The sequence below is a fragment of the Babjeviella inositovora genome (assembly GCF_001661335.1).
Source record: "Babjeviella inositovora NRRL Y-12698 unplaced genomic scaffold BABINscaffold_1, whole genome shotgun sequence".
Classification (NCBI taxonomy): Eukaryota; Fungi; Ascomycota; class Pichiomycetes; order Serinales; genus Babjeviella; species Babjeviella inositovora.
In genome coordinates this window covers 2,098,731-2,123,875 of record NW_017566838.1, presented here as the reverse complement: position 1 = coordinate 2,123,875, position 25,145 = coordinate 2,098,731, and the positions used below count along the sequence as shown (strand labels likewise).

General features: G+C 47.8%; 10 protein-coding genes and 1 non-coding gene across 11 annotated transcripts; 4 read left to right on the top strand and 7 right to left on the bottom strand.

Annotated features, from left to right (window-relative positions):
• Nucleotides 1-50: 50 nt before the first annotated feature.
• Nucleotides 51-141, bottom strand: BABINDRAFT_t29. The gene has a single exon. It is a non-coding gene; the product is annotated as a tRNA-Arg (tRNA).
• A 1,225-nt stretch (nucleotides 142-1,366) lies between these two features.
• On the top strand, nucleotides 1,367-4,826 carry BABINDRAFT_159546 (uncharacterized protein). The gene has a single exon (XM_019127727.1). The coding sequence runs from the start codon at nucleotides 1,487-1,489 to the stop codon at nucleotides 4,358-4,360; it is 2,874 nt and encodes a 957-aa protein (XP_018988413.1). The 5' UTR covers nucleotides 1,367-1,486; the 3' UTR covers nucleotides 4,361-4,826.
• Nucleotides 4,827-5,241: 415 nt separating this feature from the next.
• On the top strand, nucleotides 5,242-7,495 carry BABINDRAFT_80643 (protein serine/threonine phosphatase). The gene has a single exon (XM_019132726.1). It carries the CDS (start codon nucleotides 5,344-5,346, stop codon nucleotides 7,429-7,431), a length of 2,088 nt encoding a protein of 695 aa, XP_018988412.1. The 5' UTR covers nucleotides 5,242-5,343; the 3' UTR covers nucleotides 7,432-7,495.
• Nucleotides 7,496-8,298: 803 nt separating this feature from the next.
• On the top strand, nucleotides 8,299-9,304 carry BABINDRAFT_159544 (uncharacterized protein). Its single transcript, XM_019127726.1, has one exon. It carries the CDS (start codon nucleotides 8,335-8,337, stop codon nucleotides 9,016-9,018), a length of 684 nt encoding a protein of 227 aa, XP_018988411.1. The 5' UTR covers nucleotides 8,299-8,334; the 3' UTR covers nucleotides 9,019-9,304.
• Nucleotides 9,305-9,485: 181 nt separating this feature from the next.
• On the bottom strand, nucleotides 9,486-10,127 carry SMD2 (mRNA splicing protein). The gene has a single exon (XM_019127725.1). It carries the CDS (start codon nucleotides 10,027-10,029, stop codon nucleotides 9,589-9,591), a length of 441 nt encoding a protein of 146 aa, XP_018988410.1. The 5' UTR covers nucleotides 10,030-10,127; the 3' UTR covers nucleotides 9,486-9,588.
• A 178-nt stretch (nucleotides 10,128-10,305) lies between these two features.
• BABINDRAFT_159542 (GTPase) lies at nucleotides 10,306-12,395 on the top strand. Its single transcript, XM_019127724.1, has one exon. The coding sequence runs from the start codon at nucleotides 10,318-10,320 to the stop codon at nucleotides 12,286-12,288; it is 1,971 nt and encodes a 656-aa protein (XP_018988409.1). The 5' UTR covers nucleotides 10,306-10,317; the 3' UTR covers nucleotides 12,289-12,395.
• A 310-nt stretch (nucleotides 12,396-12,705) lies between these two features.
• CIS2 (gamma-glutamyltransferase) lies at nucleotides 12,706-14,847 on the bottom strand. The gene has a single exon (XM_019127723.1). The coding sequence runs from the start codon at nucleotides 14,635-14,637 to the stop codon at nucleotides 12,775-12,777; it is 1,863 nt and encodes a 620-aa protein (XP_018988408.1). The 5' UTR covers nucleotides 14,638-14,847; the 3' UTR covers nucleotides 12,706-12,774.
• Nucleotides 14,848-16,038: 1,191 nt separating this feature from the next.
• SER1 (O-phospho-L-serine:2-oxoglutarate transaminase) lies at nucleotides 16,039-17,608 on the bottom strand. The gene has a single exon (XM_019127722.1). It carries the CDS (start codon nucleotides 17,514-17,516, stop codon nucleotides 16,353-16,355), a length of 1,164 nt encoding a protein of 387 aa, XP_018988407.1. The 5' UTR covers nucleotides 17,517-17,608; the 3' UTR covers nucleotides 16,039-16,352.
• Nucleotides 17,609-17,778: 170 nt separating this feature from the next.
• On the bottom strand, nucleotides 17,779-19,542 carry TUF1 (translation elongation factor Tu). Its single transcript, XM_019127721.1, has one exon. It carries the CDS (start codon nucleotides 19,392-19,394, stop codon nucleotides 18,102-18,104), a length of 1,293 nt encoding a protein of 430 aa, XP_018988406.1. The 5' UTR covers nucleotides 19,395-19,542; the 3' UTR covers nucleotides 17,779-18,101.
• A 270-nt stretch (nucleotides 19,543-19,812) lies between these two features.
• On the bottom strand, nucleotides 19,813-21,602 carry BABINDRAFT_159538 (17-beta-hydroxysteroid dehydrogenase-like protein). Its single transcript, XM_019127720.1, has one exon. It carries the CDS (start codon nucleotides 21,546-21,548, stop codon nucleotides 20,082-20,084), a length of 1,467 nt encoding a protein of 488 aa, XP_018988405.1. The 5' UTR covers nucleotides 21,549-21,602; the 3' UTR covers nucleotides 19,813-20,081.
• A 362-nt stretch (nucleotides 21,603-21,964) lies between these two features.
• PGK1 (phosphoglycerate kinase) lies at nucleotides 21,965-24,124 on the bottom strand. The gene has a single exon (XM_019127719.1). The coding sequence runs from the start codon at nucleotides 23,697-23,699 to the stop codon at nucleotides 22,449-22,451; it is 1,251 nt and encodes a 416-aa protein (XP_018988404.1). The 5' UTR covers nucleotides 23,700-24,124; the 3' UTR covers nucleotides 21,965-22,448.
• Nucleotides 24,125-25,145: the final 1,021 nt, after the last annotated feature.

Below are 25,145 nucleotides of genomic sequence, written 5' to 3'. Positions count from 1 at the left end.
GGATTTTTCCAGAAAAAAATACACTCCATTACAATATGGAAAAATATAAGCTTCCCCACCAGGAGTCGAACCTGGAATCTTCTGGTTCCAGAAGTGGTTACAAATCGTAGCCAGACGCCGTGACCATTGGGCCATGAGGAACGAAGCTTAAAATGTCAGGGTTCCAGCGCCTGTTGGTATTCCAGTCGGGGGGTTGTAATCAGTCATTGATTCACAAGTTACTTATCGTGATCTTCCACAAAAATAAAGATAATATTAAAACCAAGATCATTCTTAGATCTGGAAAACTACTTCCTTATATAGCTTTCTTCGGTGCCTCATTTGCTTTATGCGACAGGATTAGTTTCAGATACTCATTATCAAACAATCCTAGTAGCCTCAACTGGAACCTCATAAGGTTCCTGAAACAACTCTCTAACTCTGACATAAAAAGCGTGCACTCATAGTGGTATTTCACTGAGAATGATGGATAACCCACAGTTCGTGATATACGTAATTATCAACCATAAGATGCTGTTGGTTTTTGGCAATCTACTGCTTAATATTGTTTGGAATAAATCATTTGCGATAGCTGGTAATTGTTGTTGAGTTTTTGGGTAAGTTATCAGGATCTTGAATACGGGAATAAGAAGATTCGTTGCATTATAATACTGAGGATAATTGTAGTAAAGGTGCTATTTAACTATACGGAAGTTGACTTTCATTATCTCCGATAAGCGGATACCCTGGCATCGTATCTACCTCAGTATATAAGGTCTCCGACCACCCTTCTCTTGTGTATATCACAGATGAAAAGTATTCTCTTTTAGTTGGCTAATAGTATCACTATTACCTACTAGATATACCACAATAATGAGAGTAAGGGAAACTCATACCCCTTTACAGGCAATTGGTTCTCCCAGTAAAGCAGCGTTTGATTATACTGAAATTTATATGAGATATTGTTTACTGTTCCTCTAAAGCATCGTAAGTCACTCTTCAAGCAGACACCAATCGGACTTTAGACGTGCGACAGAACCGATTTCAACAGGTACTAGCTAGTAGATCAAAATACTTTTAGGTCCCCAAAAAGACTCAAAAACAGAGAAATGTGAACTGCTTAACAAAAAGCTCATAATCATCTAACATCTGGCCTTTGTCGCGATTTGAAAGTGTTAGCCGCTCCATTTCTGTTTGAGACTGGCGAGAACGTTTATCGATTCGTGCTTTGGACTTCATCAAATGTCGGGTAGATAGTCGTGTATTAACCACAATTCGTCACACGACTTTTGTCGCTGCTTTGACCTGGCTTTGTACAGGATTTTCTTTCAGTCTCCACTGTTGTGAATATGAAAGTCTCCATTTCTGGAATCATCGTTCAACGCTGAAATACAGCTAATCCATCTTTTGTCGCTCCCTATCACAGATTGATCGGACTCAAACCTTCAGCATAGACTTGTGATCCACAGTCTACACACATATACACAGATCAAAAGTCACGGCGAGGATGTCTGAAGCGACTACACCGGAACAACCGCAGGAGATTCCAGAACCGACACAGAGGGATTCCAGAACCTTGGTAATGTCTGATGATAAAGCACCACTACCTGTAAGCGATGCCATAGAGCGCGCTACGAGAGGAAGTGCAGTATCGCCAATGCCCCTATTACCGGACGAAATCCCCAAGTTCGATAGTGAAGTGCGTGTCAATGGTGACACGAGTAATCTGGAAGAACCAGGCTTGCATCCATCGTTGAATTCGCCGATGATTGAATTGGAAGAAGTGGAGCAGCAAATCACATCCGACGCTATTCTTGCAGGTGGCAACGAGTCCGAAGATATAGTCATGAATGACGCTGATACACGGGATAGAAACCAGGATACAAATAATGGACCAGTCAGTGTATCTGAGGATAACGATATAGCCATGTCAGACAACCAAACAAACGTATTCAACAGCTCAAAAGATGTGATAGAGGTCGAAAAAGGCGATATGAATAGTACAGAGGATGCACCGGAAGAATTGAGCACCATCACAAAGGATGTCAAGGAGCTTGTCACCGAAGTCTCTGTGTGTGCTTCCAAAGAAATTGCTACAAAAGCTACAGCTGAAAACTCCAAGAACACAGAAAGAGTTGCTGATGAATCCAAGGATGCGGAGATGGAAGATGAGATCGCAGTGGATTTTGTGACCTCAGACCTTTCACCCCTGGTTGGGACCGCGGCTGAATCTGTGATTACGCCTGCTAAACACAACCCGTCTATACCTGGTGAAATTAAAGACGTGTCTCCAAATGGGACAACTGAAAATCAGGGAGCCAGATTTCGAAATACTGAAGGTAATACTCCGGTTGAAAGGGTCGACAAGGCTCCGTCTGACCGTACCTCAGAAGCTATGTGCACCCAGGATACTGACAAGGTTACAGATGTCTCTGGACCAGCACAAACTGAATTATTTGAAGCTAAGATAGAAGCAGACGGAAAGCCTGAACCCTCGTCCCAGAGCGCCCCCAGGCCAAAAGTAACCCTTCCTACTGCATCTGACAAGGAGTATATCCGCCAGTTACCTTCTATTGCGTCTTATTCCACAGAGAATACCTCCGCCTTCCCACAGTTAGATAATGTGGTAAGTAAGCTTATTGCCACCTACTTGAAGAGTTACTTGGAAATCGAGTTCTTTACGGAGGATGCCTTGACGCATTTGTCCTGCTTAGCAACCTCCTACTTATCCCTGTTGGTTGGTAAGTTGCACAACATCACTGAGTACCAGAGAAGACATAACCCGGCAATCCAGGATTTGTACTTAATGTTCAGGTTGGAGAACTCCAATGTGGAAGCGGATTCTTTCAAATGCGGGCTAGTGCGGGAGTACGATGAATATCAGAAATTCATGAGCCCTGACGATAAGGTTGCCAACCCAAAACGCACTGCAATGGTCAAATACTACTCTGAGCTCGCCCAGGAATCCACTGCTTTGGTGCGAAGCTACTTCCACAATGCTGCAGGTTCTAATATCCTCGAGCAGGAAGTTTCAGAGTCAGATCCGTCGGCTCCATTCTTTAACAACGCCTACTCGTTTGCCATCTCTGATCTTGTGCACCCCTCCGATAACAACACCAGCTTAGAGACATCCACCCACGGTGCCAACGGTTACGTCCCGCTGTGGCTTCCATTTTTCCCACCGCGCCATACCTACAGATCGACCCCGACATATGTAGAGCGGTTAACAGACATGCGAGAGTTGAAGGTGAAGTTGGTGGACGAGAGCAGACTTGTGGAAGGTGCTTTAATGAGTCTCTTGTTGAAGCAGGAGCAGAAGGAGGCGGTCCTCGAAGTTGTCGCTGCTTCTGAAGAAAGCGGAGATGAGGCTTCTGATGTGGATGCTCAGTTTGACAAGGTTCTGGTTGTTAACAGTCCCGCAACCTCGGAAAACGAAGGAGTGGTTATTGAAGAGGCGGGTATTAAGTTGGGAGAGGCAGTGGAGTTCCCCATATCCCTAGAACTGGCCAAAACCGAAGCCCATGTCGTTTCAGAGGTTAGTAATGGTAAGGAAAATTCTGTGAAGCTTGAGACGACTTTTCCTGCCAGTGCCTCTTCTGCGTCACAGAGCAAAGAATTTGACATTCTCAAGTATGCGGAGAAACGGTTGAGGAGTTTGAACAAGCGTCGAATCGCTGCGCTCTCGGACCAATCTGAGGAATTCGGAAATACAGCTAATGAAGACAAGGATGCCGTGTTTAGAAAGCTCGAACGGTTGTTGAGCCCGTACGCCAAGATCCCCGGGCCACACGTGGAGGCCGAACCCATCGGCGATATCGTCGCTGGCATCATGTCTTCCGAGTACAAAATGGTGCTCGAACAGGTCTCGTTTGCAGAGCATCTGAAGAGACGGAAATTGGCGAAGCAGGCCAAGAAGGCAGCCGAATTGGTTAAGCAGAAAGAGCAGATCGAGCAGGACCAGCGCGACAACTTTGCCAAATACAACCAGGAAAATGATGCCAACGATGATGTTAACGGATTTGACTTGAATTTAGAGTTCGATCCTTCGGATGCTGCCCCTGGAAGCGAGGAAGAAGAAGACGACAATTTGCGGGCAACTCTCATTGGGAGAACGAACCCCAACGAAGATGGCATTCCCCTGTCGGACGAAGAAGGTGGCCCCTCTCAGCCGCAGCGTTCGTTCAGCCCCGGTTCTGGTAGCACGAAGGTCGGCGGCGACAATTCCGGCATATTGGAAGACGAGTCAGGAGGTGAGCTAGTGGTGCCACAGGAAGAACAGAGCGAGTCGGTAGTGGAAGCAGCTCCATCTCCTGTGGTTTCAGTTTCACAGGAAGCGGATAGTGGTGAAGATAGAGATATGATTCTGCTCGAGGAGGTTTAGATTTAATAATAACGAATAACGCACTGAAAAATGGGGTTCATAGGGATAATGCGGGGGTGGAAATTTTCTCGGCGTGTGGGTTTTTTTTTTTAGTTCTAGGTTTCAAAGGGAAGAGAATGAAACATGTGAGAATCTGTGGATGAGCTGATCTCTTGATTGTATGGCAATTTGTGGTTATCCTGCCACATACAAAAACATGCATTTGCCTAGATATGACCCCTTAGAGGTTCCTGACTAGAATGGTGCAATTATACCAAGTTTAGGTCTTGCGGTCGAATAACTAGCTATGGAGACTGCCGGTGACCTTTAATATACCTGCCATCCGCACACTCAAGTTCCTGGTACAAGCAATGCAAAATCCATCGTTTTCGGGTATTAAACAGCCTTTGGTATGGGCAACACATACTGGAAACACTGGAATTACTGGTTGTGTATATTTCTAGTATTTACTCACCGTGAATTCCCGAAATGTAATATACGTAGTATACTAGTTTTTAAATCAGGATACATACAACATTTAAGACTGGCCCCATTATTTTTCCAGCTCCTGGCCCTGGCACGATTCTTGCGTAGTTATATGCCGGATCTGAGCTTCGCATCCAAAGTCGTTACCTTTTCCTAATGTTGCGCAGTGTTTTTCATTCAGCCGCTGACCACACCACAATACACAACTCGGAGATATTTGACCATCCAATCTGTATCCATTTCAGAAATAAACTATACACATACATCCATTGCAGATATAGAGCTATTTCCTGTATCCATCGCAGATATATAAATATCACCAACTTATATCCATTCCAGACCTTGAAACCATCAGCCACTACATTGGTCATTCTCTAGACATATCTACGGGGTCATATCGGAGCACGCCTAGGACACTCATATCTGAATACTCAATATCGGACTTGACACTCAACTAGCTATCTGCCTAAGCTATCCACCTCGGCTAGCAATTTAGTAGCATCCATCTATAGCATACAATGGAACACACAGCGACGCCCATTACATTGCCCGCGTGGGTTCAGTGTCCGGTGACGATTGAGGGCTTGTACGCGCAGCAGGGCACGGAAGTTGCCAAAAATTCACCGTTTCTCCGATACAAATACTGGGAGTACCGCGACGACCCAACGCAGGAGGTGATCGGTGAGGCAATCCCCGAATACCTCAAGAAAAAAGTGCGCGTGGAACTCATCGGCAACTTTGAGTTTCCGGTGGCCGGAAAAGTTGTACGTCTCCACGTGCGCAAGGGCCAGGAGATTGGCTACGCTGGCGAGCTTCTCGCCGAGGTTTTGGAGGCGTGCGCGCACGCGGTGCAATTCGGTGGACTCTGCGCCTTGTGCGGGATCTCTTTGGAAGAGGAAAAGACGTATTCTGGGTATTCATACGATGACAGAGCACCGATCTCGATGTCCCATGACACCGCGGGGTTGAAGATCTCGCTTGACGAGGCGGAGCGAGTGGAAAACACCTCCACCAAGCGCTTGCTCGATGCCAAGAAGTTGATTCTCGTGGTTGATTTGGACCAGACCGTGATCCACGCGACGGTCGATCCCACCGTTGGCGAGTGGATGAATGATAAGACAAACCCCAACCATAGCGCTTTGGAGGGGGTGCAAGCGTTTTCGCTCGAGGAGCACCCTGTATTGCCTCCGCTCTATGCCGGGCCAAAACCGCCGCCAATAAAGTCCTGGTACTACGTGAAGTTACGTCCCGGCTTGGGGGAGTTCTTAGAGCGGGTATCGAAGATCTACGAATTGCACATCTATACCATGGCCACGCGGACTTACGCAGCAAACGTGGCCAAGATCATTGATCCTGAAGGCAAATTCTTCGGCGACCGTATATTGTCGCGTGATGAGAGCGGCAGTATGACCCACAAGTCGCTCGAGCGCTTGTTTCCGGTAGATACATCCTTGGTGGTGGTTATCGACGATAGAGGTGACGTGTGGCAGTGGTGCGACAATCTCATTAAGGTGGTGCCATATGATTTTTTTGTGGGCATTGGGGACATTAACTCCAGCTTTTTGCCAAAGCTCAACCTGTTGATCGGCCCGTCGAAGCGGAGAAAGTCGATTGAGGAGCTTGAGGAGAAGATTCACAAAGATGACAAAACCGAGGAGACGAGTGAGGAGAGAGGGGAAGAGGAGGGGGAGGAGGAGGTTGTGCGCGACCACGAACGCGCTGCGTCATTAGAAGCCCAACAGCAGGAGCGCCCGCTCGCAAAGTTGCAGAAAGATCTCACCAGTATCGTCGCTAAAGAGCACCCAGACGATCCTGTCGAGGAAAGCTTACTCTCTGACGATGACGGCGAGTTGGATAACCTCGGAAACACTTTGTACAAGGTCCACGAGTGCTTCTACGAACAGTACTCAGGGCACCAGCCAGGGCCCGAAATTGCGACGGTAATGCCTGCAATGAAGCGTGACGTCCTCAAGGGTCTCACGTTCCTCTTCCTGGGGTTGTTACCGTTAAACAAAAACCCTGAAACGGTGGATATTGTCATTTGGGCCCGCTCCTTCGGTGCACAGGTTGTGATGGAGCCGTACGACTATGTCACCCACGTGATTTGCAAGAACCCCGGTACATTCAAGGTGCGATACTCGCGATCCGAGTTGCCTGACTGCCAGATCGTCAACCCCGACTGGTTGTTTGAGTGTTTCTCCAAGTGGGAAAGGGCCAACGAGCGCAAGTACTTGATATTTGAGGAGCGGTTTGTTAAGTTGTCGGAAGCGGAGATTACAAAGTACAAGACGAGTTTGCAGCGGAAGGCCCCTCAGCCCGAGGTTGCGAAAGAGGAGACGTATGAGACGGTAGATAACATGGACTGGGACGATTTGAACAAGGAAGTGGAGGACTTTTTGTCGTCTGATAACGATGATGAAGAGGATGCGGATGATGAAGTCCCAGAAAGCGAGGCCAATGGCTCAGTCAAGAGAACGCATGAGTCAGAGGAGGAGGAGGGAGACTTGAAAAGGCCAAAGATCGAAAGTGTGAGTGAAGATGACATGGACGCGTTGGAGAAGGAATTGATGCAAGGCTTCGAGGACATGGAGAGCGAGGACGAGTAACAGGCCGTCGGTTGTAAACCCGTTTGTATTAGTATACGTATCTATATGATGGCACCAGGAAAGCGAAGAAGAAGGGGCAAAGGTAGGTGTAGTTGGTGTTAACTGGGGTATGGAGCGATATATGGAGCTAGTCATTCGATAGATACCGGACATGGAAGAAAGGAAGACGAGAGAGCCAACCTGTGGGGTGGCCATTTCCATCAATAATCCAGGATGTTATATAGCTCTTCTCCTTTACCCGGTTTTCTAATTTCCAATCAAGACATAGCTCAGTGATTCGCCCTGGTACCTGCATGAATACAACCGTGCACCTCACTCTGATTGTACCACTCATGGTATCAATTACTTATTTTTGCCTAGTTGTAAGGCTTGGTGTATGATATTCCTAAAAGCAATAGTTCACTGTTAGTGGCGTTTCCCTAAAGCCGTGTCAACTTGTAGAATACCACTTCTACAAGGGTTTATGGTAATAATTGAAAACTAAAGCTCACATTTCCTCTATATGTTAGATATCTCTTGGGTTATTCGACAGTTTGAATAAAATTTCTCGTATCCAGGTTGGTGGGATAATTTTCAGTCACCGCCTCCATATGCTGGTGTGTCAATCTCGTCGCTTTTTCAGGAATTTTTATATGTCCAAACTAATGGAGTGCCAACACTGCATAATAATATGTAGAATATCAGTATTTTATCAAAAAGGGCTACAGACTGCCCAAGTCCCATCAGACCTTTATCCTGGTTCCTCCGATTCCGGTGGAATCAGCAGAGTAATGTATCACGTTCAACTTTCACGATAGTCCGCATGTGGCATGTATATGTTTGTCTGGAAAATTTCACATGCATGAGCTGTATATCAATGTTGCTTCCACACAGAAACTGCCTCCCTTACTTCCAAATATCAAAATGAAATATCAAATATTTATCAAAACCATCTCAGGGATAGAAAACCTCTCCCTCTCCGTGTTACCCCACACTCCCACGCTTTTCGTACAACAGGAGGTGGAAAAGCGACTCCCCGCTGCTGTCGTGCCCAAGAGCTGTGTCTGCACGGCCGATGGCCTCCCCGTCACCCGATTCCCGAGCATCAACGAAATGATGAGTGACTGTGATTTCATAAATTTGCACGTCAGAGTGAAGGTGTGTGGTGGTAAGGGGGGTTTTGGGGCCTTGCTTCGAGCCCAGGGCAAGGCCAACCTGAAGACCCAGTCTAAGGACTACTACAAAACGTTAGATGGCCGCGTCATGAAGACGGTCAAACGTGCTGAAAGGTTGCAGAAAGTTATAGATGCGTTGCCAGAGCTAGAGAGAACTAAGTTGACTGACAAGAAGGAAAAATTGAAAAAGGTGATTGAAAGTATCGAAAACCGAGGAAAGGCTGACCGCTTCGATGATGCCAAATACTTGGAGCTGATAGAGGCGAGTGTAAACGAAATCAAAGTCATTATCGAGGCTGATTCAGAAACGGAGGACTCAGACGACTGGGGAAGTGACTGGGAGAGTAGCGACCAGGAAGAGGGATGTTCGAAGACCCAGGAGCCTGAAAAGAAAGCAAAACCGGTGTTTGAATCGTTTTTTCAAGATATGTAAGATCACATATTGTTTATTGGTGTGTGAGAAGAATACGTCTCCATCGTTATCGTGGGCTCTCCCTGCAGTCTGAAGGTCCACCTTCCCGGGTAGGCTTGTTTCTTGGCATCTAACCTTTGGGGAGAAGTCCACTTGAGGTCCCTCGGATCCCTCCACAGTGCTTAAAGAATCTACCAAGCTCTTTCAAGGAAGTGTAGAGAAGGTATAGTTGTTGAAGCATTTTATAATACGACACTCGGCCAATATGCAATCGTATATCTAAAATCAATGTACCCCTCATTCAGGCTGTAACCATTGCAACCATTTTAACCTATGCGTACTAGGCGGATATCCATTTTCCATCTGGTTTGCTTTACCCGTTAAATATGTTGTAGCCTTGTACCGCATTTGCGTTAAGCTCCAATTTTCTATATAACTGCACTAGTCTACACTATGCTCATCAATAAATGATATAGCTGAATATGAAACCGCTTTACTCTACCTCTCTCCTACATTCTCCCCTCGTTACTTATTCCTGGGCCTAACTGAACATTTATCCTAATATACACTATTGTACTACTCTCAACCATCCTATGCGCCCTTCAACACCACCACAACGGAGTCGCCTCTCAAAAACATCTTACTAACGAATCTCTCCTTATTTACTCCCTTTTCTTTGGCACCCTGCGCGTTCCGTGGGAATTCGGTCCAGAGCTCCTTGACATTTTCCAACACCATGTTGCAGTGTCTGTCAAACGCCTTGACGCGTGCAATGAGCTTGTGGTTGTTGCGGCAGGAAATGATGATGGGAGTGTGGTTCGCCACGGCCAGCTGGAGAATAGACATCGGTCCGTGTGTAAACTCATACTCTTCGAGCTTAGCAAGCTCTACGTCATTGAGCTCAGAGCGGGGACGGTTAACCAATTCACTAGAGGTTAGTACTTGGTCAGGGAGAGGATGACTGATCTGCCGATGGTTGCTGATCTGCCGATGGCTACTGATATTCCAGCCAATGAGAACAGTAGGAGACATCGCTCGGATTCAAAATCCAGCTAGCCATACGGTCTCAGAGAAAAATACCGGAAAAATACATTCCAAATGGTGTATTGGTACTTACGACATAGCACTTTGGGTTGTTCTGGATAAGTCTCGACCCATTTCAACTCACCCATCGTTTTATGTGTATCAAAATTGTTACCCTGAAGCAAAAGATTAAATGCCGGATATATTATTCACGTGACCGCTTTTCACTACATGCCGGAAGAATGCGTAAAAAAAATCCAACTACAACTCCACACTCTACTAATAGCCCTTTTATCAATGTTCCTCGCTCCTTTGAAACGGAAGTTGACCAGGTTCCGTGGGAACCTACTCTTCCGGGCACTTTCCGAAGCCTCGATGCACAAATTTGATCCCACATCGGCGAACCGTATCCAGGACTCAGTCCGCTTCGCAAAGCCCGATTCACTTGAGATGAGCGCCAGAATCGCGCGCATTCCAATTGAAAACTACCGTAACTTCTCCATCGTGGCGCATGTCGACCATGGAAAGTCCACACTCACGGACCGGCTCTTGGAGATGACAGGCGTGATTCCACCAGGCGCGAAACAGGTTTTGGACAAGCTCGACGTGGAGCGCGAGCGCGGGATCACTGTCAAGGCGCAAACGTGCTCTATCTTCTACCGTTATAAGGGTGAGGATTACTTGCTCCACTTGGTGGACACGCCAGGGCACGTCGACTTCCGCGCGGAAGTGTCGCGCTCGTACGCATCGTGTGGAGGTGCGCTTCTCTTGGTAGACGCGTCGCAGGGCGTGCAAGCGCAGACGGTAGCAAACTTTTACCTCGCATACAGCATGAACCTCAAGTTGATTCCGGTGATCAACAAGATCGACCTCGACGCAGCGGACATCCCTAAGGCCGAGGAGCAGGTGGAAACCACCTTTGAACTTGATCGGACTGACTGTATTGCAGTGAGTGCAAAAACCGGCTTGAACTGCAAACACATTCTCCCAGCGGTAATTGAGCGGATTCCGCCGCCCACTGGTGATTCTACCGCCCCGTTGAAGGCGCTATTGGTGGATTCCTGGTATGACTCCTACCTTGGGGTGATTCTCCTTGTGCATGTGGTGGATGGTACACTCAAACGCGGATCGAAAGTCTTTTCGTTCCACACAGACAAAAAATACGAGGTAAAGGAGGTTGGTATTATGTATCCCGATAGAATCCCGACGGATGTGCTAAGAGCTGGCCAGGTGGGGTATATCGTCCCCGGGATGAAAACCTCCAGTGACGCCATGGTTGGTGACACCTTCATGACCGTGGGGAATAAGGTTATGCCGCTCCCCGGTTTTGAGGAGCCAAAGGCGATGGTGTTTGTTGGGGCGTTTCCGGCCGAGGGCACGGAGTTTGCCGACATGGACGAGAGTATGCAACACTTGGTTTTGAACGACAGATCGGTGACGCTCCAAAAGGAGACGTCCTCGGCGCTTGGCCAGGGCTGGAGACTCGGTTTTTTGGGATCACTCCACGCCAGTGTGTTCAAGGAGCGATTAGAAAAGGAGTACGGTGCCAAATTGATTATCACTGCTCCCACCGTGCCGTATAAGATTTTGTACAAGGATGGACTGGAGAAGATTATCACAAATCCGGACGATTTTCCCGACCAGAACCGCAGCAGCAAGGTACAGAGCTTACTCGAGCCGTATGTTGAGACAATCATGACGTTTCCGTCAGAATTTCTTGGGCGCGTTATGACCTTGTGCGAGAACAACCGCGGGATCCAAGTCGAGTTGACGTATCTCACCACAGGGCAGGTCTTGCTCAAGTACAAGATTCCGTTATCGCACCTTGTGGATGATTTTTTTGGCAAGCTAAAGTCCAACACCCATGGCTATGCATCATTGGACTACGAGGATGCAGGGTACGAGGTGTCTGACATTGTAAAGCTCGAGTTGCTAATCAACGGTGCGAGTGTGGATGCCTTGTCGCAGGTTATGCATCGCAGCATGACACAATCGCGGGGCAAGGAGTATGTCACACGGTTTAAGACATATGTCAAGAACCAATTGTTCGAGGTGGCGATCCAGGCGCGCGCAGCTGGCAAGATCGTCGCCAGAGAGACCGTGCGCGCCAAGCGCAAGGATGTGTTGCAGAAGTTGCACGCCGCGGATATTTCGCGTAAGAAGAAGTTACTAGAGAAACAGAAGGCTGGAAAGAACAAGATGCGGAGTATTGGGAAGGTGACGATTGACCAGGACGCATACCAGTCGTTTTTGAAGAGGTCTGCATAAGGGTCGCGCAAGCACCTGTATGATTGTATATATTGTAATTAGTAAATGTGGTTCGGACAACTGGAATCTGAAAGATAGCATCGAATAGAGTAAACTAGAACGCGAGCAGTGTATTGGAGAATCGTGTGTTATACGGATAACGTGGAAGTGTACGTAGTGAGATATAAGGTCTAAGAGGGTGCGTGATGGAATATAGATGGAAAGTCACGGCACTTATGTAGAACCACTAGGAGAGAGCTAATCAACCGAAAGCGAAGTTTCAAACATACGTCTGCACAATAGTGTGGAATGCGCCCGCATAAGGCTGGCCTTTTGAAATGGGTTTAAACAGGGTCATGAAGACCTTAGATAGATTCGAAAACTAGATGCTTCATGGTAACCGTAAGATCTCCAGCCTGTAAGATTTCCAGTCTAAATACACCTTAAAAATATCTTATTAGTCGGAAAGTACCATATATTTCTTTACATACCTCGCAGGCCTAGGCCTTAACACCCTGAGGCGCACCCACGCTTTCTCCACCAGTCACTAACCCCAATCCACCCATCCTCGGCCTTTCTGATTCCGTTCATGGCTGTAAGATGGTCAATAACAGACACCTTGTGCCCCCTGGCCTCCAAACCCGCAATGAACTCCTGGGAAACAGGCTCCTCCACGTACACCTCTTCCGGAAAGAGCTGGTGGTGCAAACGCGGAAACGCAATTGTCTCGAGCAACGGAAGGTTGTAGCTGTAGGTCCGCACAATCGCCTGAAGAATGGCAGTAGTGATTCTACTGCCGCCAGCGGCGCCAATGACCAAATCCGGTGTCCCATCACTGTTGGTGACGATCGTCGGGGACATAGACGAAAGGGGGCGGCGTCTGGGTGAGATAAAATTGTAGATCACAGGCTTCAAGCCAAACGCGTTGGTAGTATCTGGAATTGAAAAGTCATCCATCTCATTATTGAGAATGACGCCCGTGACGGGATCGTGAAGCATAGATCCAAAGAGGAGATTAACCGTAGAGGTCATCGCGACGGAATTGTTATAGGAATCTACGATGGAAAACGAAGCTGTTCCGTGGTTTTCTGCCACCCGGTACGCCGAGTTGTATTCCTGCCAAGGCAACGTGCGAGAATCGCTAATGTTGTGTCTGACCTCCCTAGCCCATTCTGGGGTGGAAAACTTGGCGGTTCTCTCCTGTCTAACTTTCTGCTCCTGGTGGTCCCAATCAACCACATCTCCCAAGTTTGATCTCACCGCGGCCATGTACTTGAATGTCTCAATCATCCGATGGGAAGGCACAAGAGAGAAATCTCCGTTATTCTGACTTCCATAGCCATTTAGAACATTCAATCCAGAAATAAGCACCGGTCCACTGGATGCCCCGTTGGTGGTGTACACCGCGTGGTCTAAGTAATTCGTCTCTAATGCTGGCTCAATCCGCACGGAGTAGTTCGCGAAGTCATCCTTGGTAATAATCCCGCCAAATTTCCGTGAAAGCTCCACTAAAGATGGCACGATTGGCCCTTCGGGATCATAGAAAATGGCACTGGACCCGTTGGCAGCGATGAGCAGAAGTGTCTTTCCTAATTCTGGCCGGGTGACAATTTCGCCCTCCCGAACAAGTCTGTCTCCGCGGAAAATCCACCCCCAATACTCCTTAAGCTCGAAGAAGACATCGCTATCTCTGCTGGCCGCAAACTCCAAGATATTGCTGGCAACAAAGCCCTCATGGCACAATGCCGTTACAGGCGCAATAAGATCAGCCCAGCTAAGGACCCCGGACGTGTGCATCCGGTAGAGTTCATACAAGCCCTGTAACTCGCCAGGTATGGCAACGGCCAACCCGCCAAACTGGGAGAGATGCTCATGGTCTTTGTACATGTCACGATGTGCCGCTTGTGGTGCTACTTCACGAGCATCGAAGGAGACTGCCGGTGCTCCGTAGGGTTTGGAAATAATGAAGCCGCCGCCACCAATCCCGGAAGAGAAGGAGTTGACGACACCAATACACAACGCCACCGTAACAGCTGCGTCCGCCGCTGAACCCCCGTCCGCCAAGATCCCTGAACCCATCTGGGAACATAATTCGGAATCGCTGGCAACCATCCCGCGGTGTCCTGAGGACATGTGTCTGGCTGCGGGAGACCACGTCGGCCCGTCTCCAGTGATGGGGTTCGCAACAGGGTTTCCAAAGAGGTGGGGGTCAGACCTCACATATGGATATGGGCGAGGTGGGAACGGAGACGTGAGAGGTATTGAGGTGAGTGTGAAAAGCGTGACGAGCAGGAGTGCGGTAGCGAGAATACGAAGGTGGCGGCGGGACGATGGAAGTGTAGACACACTGGTCTTTTCATCTAAAGACATAGCAGGTGATTAGGGTGTATGGATTTGAGGTGAGGTATGTCGGAGGTTATTGTGTAGGTTGTGTAGTGCAGTTGTTTGAGAAGGGTTGAGCTCAAAAGAATGATTAGGATTTAGGAAAATATATCGTGCAGTGAATAAATAGGAGGTTGAGTTTAGAAATAAGGCCTCGGGTTACAAGAAAGGGGAAGAGTAAGAAACAAAGTTGTTGGATAAATACTGTCGCTCCCAATTCCGCTTGAACCTTTTCAGAGGTACCTCGCTAATCTGCCAGTGGCTGAGGCTGCAAGTGTGCGTTGTTTCGGCACTGAGATAAGAGCCGTGTGTTTTATGTGGCGCACGACCATTACTAAGCAGATTACTAAGTCGTGGGAAAGGCTCCGAAGTAGAGATATGATGGATTCTACTGGATTTAATACAAGTCTCTTAAAACTTTGACCTCCAGAGTAGCGGAAAGTTCAATCCCTTGATCATGAAATAGTATTTGTGCGGTTCGACAGCATGCAATTAATGATGCAAGTCACGGCAGCGCCACTTCTACGCCGGAGATCAGTGTGGCGTCGATGTTGAATATCCTACACAATGATTGTGGCTACGTACCAACCCTTTGATGTATTTGCCCCCATAGCCAATAGTAATGGTACTATTTTACAATCCAAAAAGATCCAAAATATTTAATTAATATCCCACCTCCGAGCTACACCACGAGATGCACAGAAATTGTAAGCTGTTGCAGCCAGATTAGACAATTCGGTCACGGGGCTGCAGCGGTATCTCGCCTTCTATGCGTCCCGGTTAGCTGTGTGAACCATAGCTATCTCGCACAATAGATAGTACGCAACAATTTTGTTAGTTGAATAAGAGATCACCTAGGAAACTCAAAAGCAAGGTAGACCTTCTCTAAACAGTTGGATATTCAAAGGGATAAGGGTAAAACCTCAGGGTTATACTAGAGCTGATATTTGACCTATCGTATATCAAGAGCAAACATTGGTTCGGTCAGATAGCACCCTCTTTCTGAGTAGCCATCTTTGACCATAGTTAGAGAATATCCGCCCCAATTCATGTTGGTATAAGCTTATTTGTTTTAGCCACGTGTTCAATGATGGAATTTCCTAGAATCAAAAGTAGGTCGGCGTACAGTAACACTTCTATCGCTAGATATTTTTTTTTTTTTCTGGGTTGGATCATCCACTTGGACGACAGTTTCCTCCCATAAAACTCAATAAAGGGGCAGATTATCTTGCAGATGCTGCAGTGTCCATACAATGAAAGATGCATATGCGGAGCATCATAATATCCTGCACTGAAATTCCTTCGCAGTCAAATTTATGCCTAATACCTTGAAGATTCCCTGTCTCTATACTAGATGATCGCAGTACAGCTTTCCCCACCTTGCTATTTCCATACTCTGTGTACCCCTTCTCCTAAAACGAAGTCGAACTCTGCTGGTTTAAGGCTCTCCTATACTATGTAAAGATACAGATATCCGTGATCTCATATACAACGTCTTATCTCCTCTAGTTCTCTACCAAGCATGGATGCTTTAACTGGAAGCCGCTGATACTGACGCTGTTCACTTCAGACGCATTAGATATAGCACTTTATAGCCGTTTCCGGTCCTGCCACTTTTGCTCCTCTCGTGCCTGCCGCATTCCAGACCCACCGCTTCTCCAAACCTACATTTCCGGTCCGTTCATTATCAAGCTTATCTATTTCTATTTCCTGGACTCAGCAAACTCCTTGGTAAAATCAACCAATGACTGAACACTCTTTTCGGTAACAGCGTTGTACAACGACGCTCTCATGCCACCAACAGACCTGTGGCCCTTTAACCCGGTCAAACCACGGGCACCGGACAACTTCAAAAACTCATCTTCATTACCTTCACCCTCGATTGTGAAAACAATGTTCATCTTGGAGCGGACGCCGGTCGCGACAGGTAACTTGAAGAGCTGCGGGTAACTGTCCAAGACCGAGTACAAAGCGGCAGCCTTGCGGCCGTTGGTGGCTTCCTGCACGGCAAGCCCGCCCTGCGCCAACAACTTCTTCAAGACCAAGTTGATGATGTGGAGTGTGAAGATCGGAATGGTGTTGTAGGCAGAGTTGTTCTGGACGACTGTTGGGTAGTGGAATGCGATTGGGGATAACGGCACGCCCAATTGCTTCAATTCTTCGTCGCCAGCCTGCTCTAACAAGTTCTTCTTGATGATGTAGATCGACAACCCGGCCAAACCGACATTCTTCTGGGCCCCCGCTAAAATCAACCCGTACTGGCTGACGTCAATCTTGCGTGACAAGAAATTAGAGGACATGTCCGCCACAATCTCCACGCCTGCAGCGTACGCCTCTGGAACCTGCTGGAACTCGATCCCGTTGACAGTTTCGTTATCGCAGTAGTACAAATAGGCGTAATCGCTGTTGACTGGCTTCCATTCACTGGTTGGTGGGATATCTCCGAACTTGCCGTTCTGCTTCTTCACATCCACCACAGCCTCAGCCTCGAACCCCAATCTGAGTGCCTCTTCGTACGCCTTCTTAGACCAGGTGCCAGTAACCGCGTACGCAGCCTTGCCCTTCTTCCCCGTGCGCTTCGCGTACGCAGCCATCAAGTTAGCGGCAGAAGATGAAAACCCGCTGGTACCACCGCCCTGCATAAAAAACACCTCATGGGTGTCTGGAATGGCTAAGAGCCTGGTGAGGTTTACTTTGGTTTCATCAACAATAGAAACTGCCTGCTTTGAGCGGTGAGAGATCTCACCCACTCCCAAGCCAAGGTTCTGGTAGTTGATCAAGTCTAACGCAGCCTGCTGGAGGACATCTGTCGGTAAAAGAGCCGGCCCAGCACCGTAATAGTTTGGTTCTTCGCGTTCAAAGGACATTGTAGTTACGTAGTGTGTAGCGACTATTGAGGGAGAAATTGGTAAGAATAATTGGAAAGAGAAACTGGAAAGAGAGTGTTTTTTTGATTAGATCCAATCGGATTTTCGTGGAAGAGTCATCGCGCGTTAATTAATCAGAAATTAGAGCACGTGATATGGTAACGGCATGCATATGTGAGACGGGACTATAACAGTTGCGAATAGTGAAAACGAAAGAATCTAATACTGGTTTATCGATCATTAGTGATTGGTAGGGTTGGGGGTAATTAAATTTACTATCGCTGATCACGAGTTGGCGTTCAGAGCAGTTCCGTCGGATACCGCAAAGGCCTGGCCGAAAGTTAGAGTGAGGTATTCATACAGGTGAGTATTCTTCCCTTTTTCGAAGATGTCCAGTGGTTCTTATTCTAAAAAAGAACTCGAAACCTAGCATGGGCTACCCTCTACTTAGTAGCACGTTGTATACCTCAGCGTTAACCCCCTGAAGAAGCCCACTCTACTACCGAAGCTGTGGCCGTCTACATCTCTTGAAAAACCATTTCATTGATTATATACAGAATTCCTTACGAGAATGGTTTACGTCGCTTATTCCATGATTCTGGTAATCAACCCAGTACCAACGGTCTTACCACCTTCTCTGATGTTGAATCTCTGGCCGACTTCCAATGGGGTTGGGTGGACCAACTCACCTTCCATCTCAACATTGTCACCTGGCATGACCTGCGCCGAGTGGTCTTCGTGTTCCTGTGGGAATCTCAAGACGACAGTGACATCGGCGGTTCTGATGAACATCTGTGGTCTGTAGTTCTCGGCGAACGGAGAGTGACGGCCACCTTCTTCCTTGGACAAGATGTAGAGGGAGCACAAAAACTTGGTGTGGGCCTTGACGGTGGCTGGCTTACACAAAACCATACCTCTCTTCATCTGGTCTCTTCTGATACCTCTCAACAAAATCCCGGCGTTGTCACCGGCCATGGCAGAGTCCAACTCCTTCTTGAACATCTCGATCCCGGTGACGGTGGTGATGATCGGCTTACCGGTAACACCGACGATTTCAATTTCCTGACCCTTCTTCAAGTTACCACGCTCGACACAACCAGTGACGACGGTACCTCTACCGGAAATGGAGAAAACATCTTCGATAGGCATCAAGAAAGGCTGCTCCAAGTCACGTTCTGGGGTTGGGATGGTCTCGTCAACGGCATCCAACAACTTCATAATCGCCTCAGAACCAATCTCTGGTCTGGTGCTGTTCAAGGCACACAAAGCAGAACCCATAATGACCGGCGTGTTGTCACCGTCGAACCCGTAGGTCGACAATAACTCTCTCATTTCCATTTCAACCAATTCCAACATTTCAGGGTCGTCCATGGTGTCAATCTTGTTGACAAAGACAACTAAGTGCTGGATACCGACCTGACGCGCCAACAATAAGTGCTCTCTGGTCTGAGGCATCTGACCGTCGGAGGCAGCAACAACAATGATGGCACCGTCCATCTGGGCGGCACCGGTAATCATGTTCTTGATGTAATCCGCGTGACCTGGGCAATCAACGTGGGCGTAGTGTCTCTTGGAGGTCTCGTACTCAACGTGAGCGGAGGAAATGGTGATACCTCTGGCTCTCTCTTCTGGCGCCTTGTCAATGGAGGCATAGTCCAAGAAGTTTGCAGCACCATCACCCTGCTCAGCCAAGACCTTAGTGATGGCGGCGGTAAGGGTAGTCTTACCGTGATCGACGTGGCCGATGGTACCGATGTTCACGTGTGGCTTCGTACGGTCGAAGGTGGCGGCAGTTCTGACCAAGCTTGGGCGGGCCAAGCGAGGAGCGACACTAGCGACGGAACGGATAGCCCCAAAAATAGAGTTCTTCAACATCATTGTGGGTTAGTTGGGGAAAAGGCAGGAACAAGCTGTGTCTGCCTTTTTTCATCGAGTGAAAATTTTAATGCCGCTGTCATAGCTGGCACAAGTGCATAGGTGGTCGTGCAAGTATGCAGAAATTGAATCACGTGACCGGAAGATTTCGGAAGAGTCCTGATGAAAGGGCATTTAGCATCTCATATAATGGCTGCTTGGATGCTCTATCATTCATATCCATTTCTAATTTTTTTACGTGGAACGCAATTTGAATTTTGGTTTCATTTGCTGCACGTGTCTGAAATTCAGACCCCGCTGGGTTTAGCGGTGAGTGTGCTTAGACTTCAAACTTCGAGAAACTCGAGATCTGATTTTGAAATAAACCATAGAAATCTGACTTGTATTAAGGAATTCAAACACGATAACTATAGGTTAAGAATTTATACTCGGGTCATCTGACACCTAAAAGGGTAAGAGCTTATCTTGAACTTGAAAATAGTGAGGCTTGAAACGAATGAAATATATTTTGTCACAAGATATTTGTCGATTCGTCAATCCAAGCTTGTAAAATACAAATATAGAATGGAATAGCTTAACACCAGACACAATGCGGGCCATGTACAAGCGATTTATACGAGCTACTCGGAGAATTCATCTGCTTGGTATAAAATAAGATGATAGATAAAATAGGTCTAACCGTAGCTTCTGCTAAAAGGCAGCTTCGTTGAAGGCCTTTAAGCCTTGCTCGAAGCCCTGTTCCCACTCCCAGACGAATTTTCCATCGCCACTGGCGTGTACGTGCTGGATCCTGCGAAATTGCATCCAGGCGACGACGCGGCCGAGCCGTGACGAGTTGAATTGAGCGAATGCGAGCGCGTCGTTCCACGCGGTAGTGAACCCCGCCTTATACCTCTCGTGCTCGTACTTTTCTTTGCTATTCTGCTTATCCCAGTACTCACGGTGATCACCATAGTGCTGGTCCAAGGTGCGGCCAAAATCGTCATCCGACGGAAGTTTTGCCTCGCCTGGCTGTGGCAAGCACCCGCGCTCGACCATCGGCCGGAAGCCCCACTCACCGCCGTCGCCGTACTGGAACTTGTAGGACCAGAAGTAGGATCCCACATCAGCCCTCTCCTGAAACCAGCGGTGCTGCTGATTCCCGTAGCTGTGGCAAAGCTCTTCTCTGTTGCCCTGAGTACGGTCCCAGGACTGCCCGTCAATCACACAGGAGTACTCGCCCACAACAATGTCAGCCTTGGTCTCAAGCGTCAAACAGTCGCGCTCGAGGTCAGCAGTGATCTGTTCAGGCGTTTTTTTCTTGTCCTCATCGGAAAAACAGCGATAAACATGGCAGTCAAGCACCACACCTAGTGGCGATCCCATATCATGGAGCCACTCTGCCCATGGCTGTGGTGACCAGCCGTCCGAAATGACAATGGGAACATCCGCATTCACGGTCCTAATGGCGTTGATGGCTGCGGCATAGTACAACTTCTGATCCTTTCCGTCGTGACTATATTCCGCTTCGTTGACAATCTGGATCCCGGATATATGGTCGTACTTCTTTGTCTCCTTGGCGAGAAACCCACAACACTCCACGGCGACGGTTTTGTAGGTGGAGGAGCTCCAGAAACCAGGCGTGCGCAAGATCTGGCCTGAGTGGTCACCCTTGTTTGCCCCACCCGGAAGCGCGTGCAAGTCAATCAACACGGAAATGTCGTATTTGGCAGCTGCTTCAATAAGCGACTTGATAATCGCCCAGGCGTTGGTATACACCGCGGCAACTTTCTCAAACGGGGTTCCCTTGCTAAAGTCCCGCCCAAGCTCCCAATACCCAACCGGTAATCTCACAGAGTTAACCCGCTTGTCTCTTAAGTAGTTCCAGTCATCGTCGGTCATGAACGATTTCCAGTGCTCCTCGAGGGCCTCGCGTGTCTGGTCAACCCCGTTCTCCTTGACTTGTCTCTCCACGCAGTCAAGTTCGGCCTTGGAGTCGTCGATAAAGAGATCTCCAAACATGTACTTTTCCAACACAAAGCAGGAGCCGAGATTCACCCCGAAGTTGCGCCGGTTCTGGTAGATGGCACGGTGACCAGGCGTCTCGTCCGCAGCCACGGGAGCAGCTGCAGGCACGAGGTTGCGCCCCGCAGACTTGAGCTTGAGTTTGTCAAACATAATTATAGCTAGTAAAACTGGAGGAACAGAAGGAATAGGCTTTTGGAATAAGGTGAGATTATTGGAACCGGCTTGCTGGGGGAATTGCTGTTAAGAGCCGGATATATATAGTGATCTCGGAAGATTTATCCGTTTGCTGCGCAGTCTCCTGCAGGCTTAAGCTTATCCTCCAGCAGAAGCAAATACGTCAGCTTGCTGTTTCTGAAATTTAGGCCAATGAAAGATCGTTAATTCTATGGTTGCTGCCCTGTCTATGTGCGATTATCTTTTAGGAGCAAGCTCTATTATTTTGGGGAGTTATTAGCCCTCCTTGGAGTTCCGAACTGACTCCGAGCTAAGTCTGTAGGTTCCTAAACCGAGATTGGGTCTGGTTTCAGAAATCAGGTAGTATAGTGTTATATCATTAGCCATAATTGGTTATTTCAGTATTACCTGCATGAACTTTTATGGTGGTTCAGTATTAGAGAACTCCTGCTCTATTGCCTAATATGGCCATACCTGTAAAATGCTCATGTTTTAATAGATCACTTACAGCTTCTATAACTACAGAGCTTCCTATAACTTTACTTCGTTAACCCTGTTGTATCAGAAACCTCAAGTCTCAGAGCTCAGCATTCACTGCCTCTTAGAGCTTCCCTGCTCCTTAATCTCCTGCTGGATCCTCCACTCCCACATCATGTCTTGATGCATGGGGATAATTTGTTCGGTGTTTCGTTCTCAATCCTCTTACTAATTCTGTCTCCATCTTATTGCTCCTCAAGCTCCCTGTCCCGCGTGTATCTACATCTCCATTTCGTTATCTTATATTCATACACACTCCAAGAGCTTTGCTGTAGAGCTTCACCTTTAGAGGTTTCAGCTACTCAGCGTAAGAGCCTCTTAGAGTTTTGTTCTTCGAAGCTATTTGTCAGACAAGAAAGTCACACCTGGCAACTCCTTACCCTCCAACAACTCCAAGGAGGCACCACCACCGGTAGAAACGTGGGACAACTTGTCGGCAGAACCAAACTTCTTGGCAACGGTCGCGGTGTCACCACCACCGATGATCACGGTGTTGCCCTCGCTGGCAGACTTGACACAGGCATCCAACATGGACTTGGTCCCGGCAGCAAACGCGTCAAACTCAAAGACACCTGGTGGCCCGTTCCAGACAATAGTCTTGGCCTCGGCAATAGTAGCAGCAAAGAGCTCACGGGTCTTTGGGCCCGCGTCCAAACCCATCCAGCCGTCTGGGATACCCTGTTCCAGGGTAGCGATACCCGACTTAGCATCCTTCTTGAAGTCGTCAGCGGTAACAAAATCGACTGGCAAGACAATTCTGACGTTGTTCTTCTTGGCCTTGGCGACCAAGTCCTGAACGACCTTGGCACCATCCGCATCGAAAAGAGAATTACCGATGGACATGTTGGTCAAAACCTTGTTGAAGGTGAAAGCCATACCACCACCGACAATCAACAAGTCGACTTTTTCAAGCAAATTGTCGATCAACTGAATCTTATCAGATACCTTGGCACCTCCAAGAATGGCCAAAAACGGACGGACTGGGTTTTCCAACGCCTTGGCAAAGTAGGTGAGCTCCTTGGCCATCAAGAAACCGGCGGCTCTCTGGGGCAAGTTGAAGCCAACCATGGAGGAGTGAGCTCTGTGTGCGGTCCCGAACGCGTCGTTCACGTAGATGTCAGCCAAAGAGGTTAATTGCTCTCTGAACTTGGCGACCGCAGCCGGGTCAGCCTTGGTCTTGACACCGTCGGTCTTGGAGGAACCCTCCTCCTCAATGTGGAATCTCAAGTTTTCCAAAAGAATGACGGAGCCTGAGGCAGCGGAAGCCACAGCCCGCGAGACCTCCTCACCGACACAGTCGTTCAAGAAGGTAACCTTCTGCTCACCCAATAACTTCTGCAATTCCGCCGCAACAGGGGCAAGCGAATACTTCGCGTTGACCTCACCGTTAGGGCGGCCCAAGTGGGACGCCAAGATCACCACCTTTGGCTTCTGTTCCAACACGTACTGGATAGTAGGAAGCGCGGCAACGATTCTCTGGTTGTTGGTAATGGTGGTGCCATCCAATGGGACGTTGAAATCCACACGGATGAACACACGCTTGCCGGAAACGTCCAAGTCCTTGACGGATAATTTGTTAGATAAAGACATGATAAAATGGGTGATAGCGGGGTGTTTGAAGCGCATGGGTGGATTGAGTGGGGCCACGGGGCTTTATATAGGATATTTCACGCATGCCGGGTGGTGTGGTGCCCGCATGCCCGTTCCCTATCCCCGGGTAACGTCCTTCCGGGCCCTACGGTTGATAAAGAGGGTGAATTGTTTATTTCGTAAAGAATTGTATTTTAGTTATATTCTCCTTGCGCCACTTATTTACCTCAACTACCCTCAAACGGGAGGTTCCTATGGTTCTTTTATGATTTTCTTGAGATTTCTTGGGGTAAGACTGCCATCTGAAAAACTCCGACTTCGAAGCCAACGAGGAGCCTAGTGCCTCAATAAAATGCCAGACCTCAATTTAAAGACATGGCCATGTTTAGAGTTAAAAGAACTCGGTTATATATTAAAATCCATCCAATTTTTTCGCCAGAGCTTGTTTCTGGTAACGATTGCTGTAGTGTGTCTTACATAGGGTGTTTCCGGGGAAGTTCCACTGAAGCGCTCCGCATGTCTGCCTCCATGTCTCCCTCCGCCCATAAGGAAAGTCGCGCCAGCGTCTGAAGGTTATTCTGGGGTCAGGTGATATGCAGTCGGGTACGCGAATCGGGAAAATTTCGCGAACAGGAGTTTTGGAAGTTTTGGTAATTCGCGAACGTAATTTCAAGAAAATAGAAGCCGTTGGCTCAACGAGATGCCCTCAGATCAGAAACATGGTTCATAGGCGGTTTTTAAAAGACAGAAATTTGGATCTTAAGATGAGAAAGAAAGCTCAAACTTTGATTAGATATAGGGTAAACTAATAGAAACTTAAAGTACTTGTCAATACCGTACTAGGAGCTTGAGAGGTGTTATAGAAAAATAGTTGAATGATTGGGTCTGCAGTCACAAACCTGTAAGATCCTAACTCAAATCTTTGAATCCGTGTACACTCAATGTTAGGCTTAGTAAACCTGCGATAATAGGAACGACAAATCAGTAGAAGAGTAATCTTGGTCATGCGTGCCTAGAACAAACCTCCCCAAGCCTCCTATTATAGAGACCGGTTTCAATTCTTACAACCGTAACAAATATCAAAACTTAAATCTTCCAGCTTACTTTCTCGAAAATAACCAACTTGTTGAGCTTATTAAACCAATTTTCTCCCCTTCCTATTTATATAGCTGGGAGCTACATTTAATCACTCGCTTCATTAAGATATGCCAAGGCAATTGATTCATTACAATATTGCATATCTTTACCACGGAGTATCTTATACCCTTTAATCTGTGCCCTCGCCCTACACTCCCCCCGGGTACTAGCTCTCTACATGCTAGTTGACAAAAATCTTTCAATGTATCCCTTTTCTTTCCGAGAGACTTTCCTATCTACCATTCAGTGCTAGCGAGCATCTCAGACCTGGCGTCAGGTCGAAGGCTCTTCCCTGCATCATTAAGGCTT